This window comes from Vombatus ursinus, unplaced genomic scaffold (assembly GCF_900497805.2).
Source record: "Vombatus ursinus unplaced genomic scaffold, bare-nosed wombat genome assembly UNPS02014524.1, whole genome shotgun sequence".
NCBI lineage: Eukaryota > Metazoa > Chordata > Mammalia > Diprotodontia > Vombatidae > Vombatus > Vombatus ursinus.
The window spans coordinates 1-6,935 of NW_020954302.1; the positions used below are offsets into that span (position 1 = coordinate 1).

The window sequence follows — 6,935 nt, forward strand, 5'->3', positions numbered from 1 at the left end:
ACTACTAAGAGTGTTTTACCTGAATCTTGGTGTAGGTGTATATGGTGTATGTGTTGTACCTTTTACATTTTTACAGCAAAATTAAGAAAGAGGATTACTTTATGTAAAGTCAGATTTTTGGTCACAAAGATTGCTGATAACAATGAAATATAAAGTTACCCTGTGATTTGGAATTAAATTAAATCTAAAGGTTTGTGTCTTCTGCTCCTAATTTGTCATCTGACCTTGGGGAACCTCAATTATCCCCATTTTGCAGATGAGGAAATTAAAGTTCAGTGACATGCCACATGACATAGCTATTAAGTGTTGAAGCCCAGACCTTCCCAGACTCCCACACTCTGTGTTCTTTACCACATAGTAAACAGGAAGGGGAATTTTTGTTGAGAGAAGCACAGAGGTAAGCAAAGCCAAGTATAATCTTTCTTCATCACACCATTTCCAGTATCCAAATGTCCCAAAGCAAGCACATTTAGTGCATTGAGTTCTCCAGTAAGAGGCAGAGTCCAAAGGTCCCTTCCATCCCTTATGTTTTCTGGTTTTTAAAAAAATGTTCCTCAATTGTGACTTCTTTCTGTCCTCCATAGAGAAGAAGATTTTTAAAGTTTCTGGCTTTACGCCCCATACTTGTTTCATACTGTTTATCTTGCCTCTACATCCTACAAATTTGGGTGAAGAAGGCCTTTGAGGTCTTAAAGTACAGTTTATGTAACTCATCTTTTACCCCTCAAATTAGACAGATTAGTCCATATTCATGTGTAGCTATTTAATGATCTAAAGCAGTTCATGTGATCTTATTTCATAGTTATGGTGATTAGTTGGTAAAAATTAACCCATTTTTGCTTTTTCTTTTACAGGCTGACATTTTTCATCTGTTCAGTTGGCTTCACTTCCCCAATGCTGTTTGATGAGAGAAAATATCCTTATCACCTTATGCTACAGAAGTTCCTCTGCTCTGGTGGCCACAGTGCTCTTTTTGAGTAAGAATACCCCAATATACTACAACGTTTTTTTCCCAGAGAATTGGATGTTTCATTTAATTTGTCCTTTCTCATGTGACAAGGCATGCTCTCGAGGAAGAGAAATATCCAAAGCCATCAAGGCACTCTTTTATGGAAAGAAAATCTTTTTTTTTTTAAATTTATTTCTTTTTAGTTTTCAGCTATCACTTTCACAGGCTTTTGATTTTTAAATTTTCTTCCTCTCCTTTCCCAAGACAACATACAATCTCTTATAGGCTCTCCATGTACATTCCTGGTCACATTAATCATGTTGTAAAGAAGTAGAACCTATAGGAGGAACAACAAGCGAGAAGAAACAAAACAGAAGGAAAGGAAAGAGCAAATAGTCTGCTTTGATCTGCGTTCAAACTCCATAGTTCTTTCTTTGGATGTGGCTAGCATTTTCCATAACAAGGCCTTTAGAGATGTCTTTCGTCCTTATGTCGCTGAGAAGAGATAAGTCTATCAAAATTTATCAACACACAGCATGAATGTTACCATGTACAATGTTCTTCTGGTTCTGCTCACTTCTCTCAGCATCAGATCATACAAGTCTTTCCAGGTTTTGAAAGAAAATCTTTTGAGTGTGTCCTGGTTCCATCCTTTCATGCCAAGAAGATGGTATTCTTTCTTAACTTAATAATTTAACCCCTGACTTGAATTCAAGTGTGTCTAAAGACATGGTACACTTGGTATTTTAGAGGCGGAACTTGGACTTTCTCCCCGCAAAAAAACACCCCTGGAATCTCTACTTCTATTGAAAAATATCTAAAAATTTCAGTGTGAACATGTGCCACTTGATTTGAATAAGAAAAATTCCAAATTGAGTTTTACAAAGCACTGTAGTTTGAGTCAAGTTTGTGTACAGTGAATGGGCACAAAGAGATAATAAAAGAAAGGAGGAATTTGCGGGCACCATAATGTCCCCTTTTGTCTCAGTGACATTCTTGTCTCATAACTTTTTCTCTTTTCCCTTGTAGGACTTTCAATTGGGCTCTTTCAATGGGAGGCAAAATTCCCATATCTGAGGGACTTGAACATCCAGACCTGCCTGATGGCACAGGAGAGTTTCTGGATGCTTGGCTTATGTTGGTAGAAAAAATGGTGAACCCAACAACTATACTTGAGTCACCACACTCCCTCCCTTCTAAGCTGCCTGGGGGTCGAAACTATCCACAGTTTAGTGCCCTCCGCTTCCTTGTAGTGACTCAGAAGGTGAGTTTTATGTTCCTACAAGAGATTCCACTAAAATAGAGGATTTTGAAGTAAGCAATAGGCATTACTTAAGCCTTACTTAGGAATAGGAATACTCTGTTCTGTGTGGAGACTGACAAGATCAGTACTGCAGACCACAAAGGCAGAAACCAAAACATTCTCCTCTATTAAAGGAGAAACAAGGACAAATATAAGTATATAAAGCATAAAGTCTGTTTATTGCAATGCGTGCATTTCTTTGTATAGTGTTATCAACATGTATATATAAATATATTTATATGTAAAATGCAGACACACACAAGATCTTCATGGCAGGGGGCAAAGGATGAGCTACTTGTTTTACCGTTGAACACTTTCCAATATGCCACAAAAATAAAAGAACTTAAGATGCTGGACTTAGAAAGAAAAATTTAATCCATTATTATTGTTCTCACTTTGCTTGTGGTACATAAGTAAAATGTCTCATTGAATGAAGGATTAGTGAAAAAATAATTCTAAAATCAGTATGATCTGTTAGGTTTCTTTGATTCAGTTGATAGACTCAGAGTACTCTTTGTGTATACCTCTTTACTTTACCTCAGCCTGCTTGAACACAGAGGCTCACTTAAATTTTGGTACATTCAGCAATTAAGAAATTGTCAATTTTTATAAATTATTTTACATATGTATGGTAATATATGATCTCAACAGTCTTGTCAAATAGTAATTTATTATACCAGAAGCTGAGGTCTTTGGATTTCTCACATAATAGATGACTAATCATTGACTGCTGTGTCTTGCATACCTAACCCATTCCACTGATCCACCACTCCATTTCTTAGCGAGAACCAAGTAGTTTAAATGAGTGCTGCTTTATGATACAATTTGAGGTCTGTAAAGCTTTGCCACTTTCTCTGGCATTTCTTTTCATTAATTCTCTTGAGATTCTGGATCTTTTGTTCTCTCAGATGAATTTTGTTATTGTTTTGGTTTAGTTTGTTTTTTATAGCTCTATAACATAATTTTTTGGTGGTTTGATTGCCATGGCATAGAATAAGTACATGAATTTAGGTTTAATTGTTATTTTTTATTGTATTAGTTCAGCCTACCCATGTGCAACTGATATATTTCCAGTGATTTTAGATCTGACTTTCGTTGTATGAAAAGTGTTTTGTGATTGTTTTCATATAGTTCCTGAGTTTGTTTTGGCAGGTAGACTTCCAAATATTTCTGTCTTCAGTAAATTTGAAAGGAATTTCTCTTTCTGTGTCTTGCTTTTGTTTTATTAATAATATATAGAAATGCTTCTGGTTTATGTGGGTAGGTTTGTTTTTTGAGATTAGAAATGCTTGTCCATATTTAAAGGAGATATGGAAGTAACCTGTAGGTTTCCACCGATTGAAGATTTGAGAGGGAAATATTTAAGGTAGTAGTCTGCATAAAAGAATGGAAGGGAGGTATTAGATGGGCAGGCTTTAGAAAGCAAAGAGTAGAGTCTTGAGATGAAGAAAAGAGGAAAAGGGAATTCATAATTTCCTCTTTAAAAGGTATGAGAGCCGTAGCTTAGAAGAGTAGAGCATGGATCAATGTTAAAACAAGAAGTTAGAGAGTAGCAGTTGTAGGGAGTAAAACAGGGAGTGATAATGTAATTGCTTAATAAGGCCCTTATTGAAGTTAAATAACATAAATTTTTTAGGGTATCCTGTAAATATATTTATGTGACTAGCTCTAGCAGCATATGAATAGGAGTATAGGAGGTCGGAGTGCTAGGACTGAGATTTGTCAAGGAAATATCAGTGATGGTAATAATAATATCACTTCATGATAATGAAGGAGATTAGTTCAATAGAAGGGGAGAATGTGGAATAAAATTTTTTAAGAATTAAGTCAGCATGATACTAGCCTGAAAAAACACTAAGGAATAGAGAGATTAGAGATTATTATGAGAGTAAAGAATTGGTTTAATAAAGTGAGATATAGGGGATAGTGACATGGTAGTCAAGTGGTGTTGTTTAGGTTTTGTGTTGTGATTTTTTGTTACTTTTGTAGGGATTGTGTTTTTTTATTTTTTTATTTTTATTTTTTTTTTTTTTTCAGGAAAAAAAGTAATGGTGTATATAGGGTGTAATGATCTCTGGGTATGACTGAGGAGAAATTTAGGATATTGATGAAATGGATATTGAAGGCTCCTAGTATAAGGATAACAGTTGGGAAAAAAAGATGAAAACAGAGCAGGATGATAAAAATGGTGGGGAAGGTACAACTATAATCTATGTAATTTCAGAGGAGAAGAGGCTACTGAGTATTGTCATTAAAAGAAAGAATCTGGGTTAATTTTGAAGGCAGTTGGGATTAAGTGACTTGCCCAAGGTCACGTAGCTAGTGTCAGGTGTTTGTTCTGAGGCCAGATTTGAACTCAGGGTTCAGGGCTTTAATATTTACTTTTACTAAATTACGTATAAAAACAATTTTAACATTTATTTTTTCAAAATTTTGAGTTCCAAATTCTCTTCTTCCCTCCCCTTTCATTGAGAAGGCCAGCAGTCTGATAATGTTTATACATACACAGTCATGCAAAACATTTTTCTGTGTTAGTTATGTTGTGATAGAAAACACAAACTTTTTTTAAAAAAGCAAGAAAATTTTTAAAAAGATATGTTTCAGTCTGCCTTCAGACTCTATCAGTTCCTTCTCTGTAGATAGGTAGCATTTTTCACCCTAAGTCATTCACAGTTAATCATTATAAAATATTGCTGTTACTATATACAATTTTCTCATTCTACTCATTTCACTTGGCATCAGTTGATGTAAGTCCAGATTTTTCTGAAATTATTTGCCTGTACCTTTCTTATACAATAGTATTCTATCACAATTATATACAACAATTTGTTCAGTCGTTCCCCAGTTGATAGATATCCCCTCAATTTCCAATTCTTTGCCACAAATAAAAGAACTACTATTAATATTTTTGTGCATAAAGTTCCTTTTCCTTTTGTATGTCTTTGGGATACAGACCAAGCATTAGTATTGTTGGACCAAAGGGTATGCACAGATTTGTAGTCCTTTAGTTAATAGTTCCAAATTGATCTACAGAATGGTTGGGTCATTTTTTCCTATATCCCCTCCAACATTTTCCTTTCCTTTTATGTTAGTCAGTTTGATAGGTGTAGGTGGTAACTGACAATTGTTTTAATTTGCATTTCTCTAATTAATAGTAATTTAGAACATTTTTTAATGTGACATTAGATAGTAACAAGTTAACTTGCAAATGGAATATTCAGATGGGGAAAGAAACAGGGGAAGTAACTTTACCCTTGACCGTTCTTTTTAAACCTTTACAGACTAGAAATAGTCTAAATCTCCCCCCTCTTACTAGCTAGTTTCTAGCTTCCTTCAGGTATAGGTCTTTTTAAATTTGAAAAATGCCCCTGAAAAAAGGCCACTTACTTACATCCATTCCTTATAGGCGGCTTTCAACTGCATAAAGAACCTGTGGAACCGGAAGCCTGTAAAGATTTATGGTGGGCGGATGGCTGAATCCATGCTGGCCATCCTGTGCCACATACTTCGGGGAGAGCCTGTTATCCGAGAGAAACTAAACAAGGAAAAAGACGGAGCAAAAGCTGAGGAGGAATCTGGGCAGGAAGAAGGTAGCTCCCGCCGAGGACCTCAAGTGAATCAACAACAACTACAACAGGTAGTTCTTTCTCCCTTTCTGGGTAAATGGGCTGAGGGGTAAAGTTGAAGTCAGTAGACAATGGGGTAGAAAGCACTCTTTTATACCTACGTGTTTTGGGCAGAGCAATTAGGAGGTTAGGGCTAGGAGCACAAAGTCTGGATTCAGGAAGATTCATCTTCCCTGAGGTAAAATCTGTATGACCCTGGGCAGGTCACTTAACCCTGTTTGCCTTAGTTATCTCTTCTGCAAAATGATCTGGAGAAGGAAGTAACAAGCCTCTGTAGTTAGTGTTGAACGTGACTAATCAACTGAACAATAACATACATCTCTTCTAAACTGGAGAGAAAATAACAAGCACAAATCTGTATAACAGCATTGTTGGCCACACTAAAGAAAAAAGCTTTTTGGTTCTTTCTGAATGGTTAAAGTTTAACACTTGAAAATTTGGAAAATGCTTTACATATTTTTTCTTATTTGAGTTTCATGACAACCCTGTAAGGTAGTACGTATTATCATTCCAATTTTATAGGTGTAGAAACATGGGGTAAAAAAGCTAATAAAAGTCTTATTTTAATTCAGGTCTTCATGATTCTCATGTCTGGGACTACATACTGTACCATCTAACTGTCTCCATAAGCATATAAAACTCTGTCAATTGATGCAGAGTAGTAAGGCAATGTGATGGGGTATGGGCCCAAGTCGATACCTTTGTCCCTCACCCCAGAAATTGTCTATGGGCCACAGAAAACCCTATTTGAATTTTACCTTGTCAAGAAAATCTTACTCTGAAGTTATTCTTATTCATATCACCTGGCTCTTCCTTATCACCTAGGCCCTATCTCCCAATTATTTGTTACCCTAATTAAGCCAAGCCCTCCACTGTCTATTCTGTGGGTTATACTTCCCATTCTTGATCTTATCCAGAGCCCATTCAACCTCCCAGACACTCCCATGGAGATTCTTCCAGGACTCCTCCCCCATTCACCCCAGCTTCAAGATCTTCCTCGCAGCGCCTCCTCTGGTCACCCCAACCTACTTGGCCTCTCCTAAATCCCTCCCATAGT

General features: G+C 36.3%; 1 protein-coding gene across 1 annotated transcript; it reads left to right on the forward strand.

Moving 5' to 3' along the window:
* The first annotated feature begins 857 nt into the window (after positions 1–857).
* LOC114042524 (E3 ubiquitin-protein ligase HUWE1-like) lies at positions 858–6,005 on the forward strand. Its single transcript, XM_027861218.1, has 3 exons — positions 858–977; positions 1,979–2,213; positions 5,659–6,005. Exons 1-3 carry the CDS (start codon positions 895–897, stop codon positions 5,929–5,931), a joined length of 591 nt encoding a protein of 196 aa, XP_027717019.1. The 5' UTR covers positions 858–894; the 3' UTR covers positions 5,932–6,005.
* The last annotated feature ends 930 nt before the right edge of the window (positions 6,006–6,935 follow it).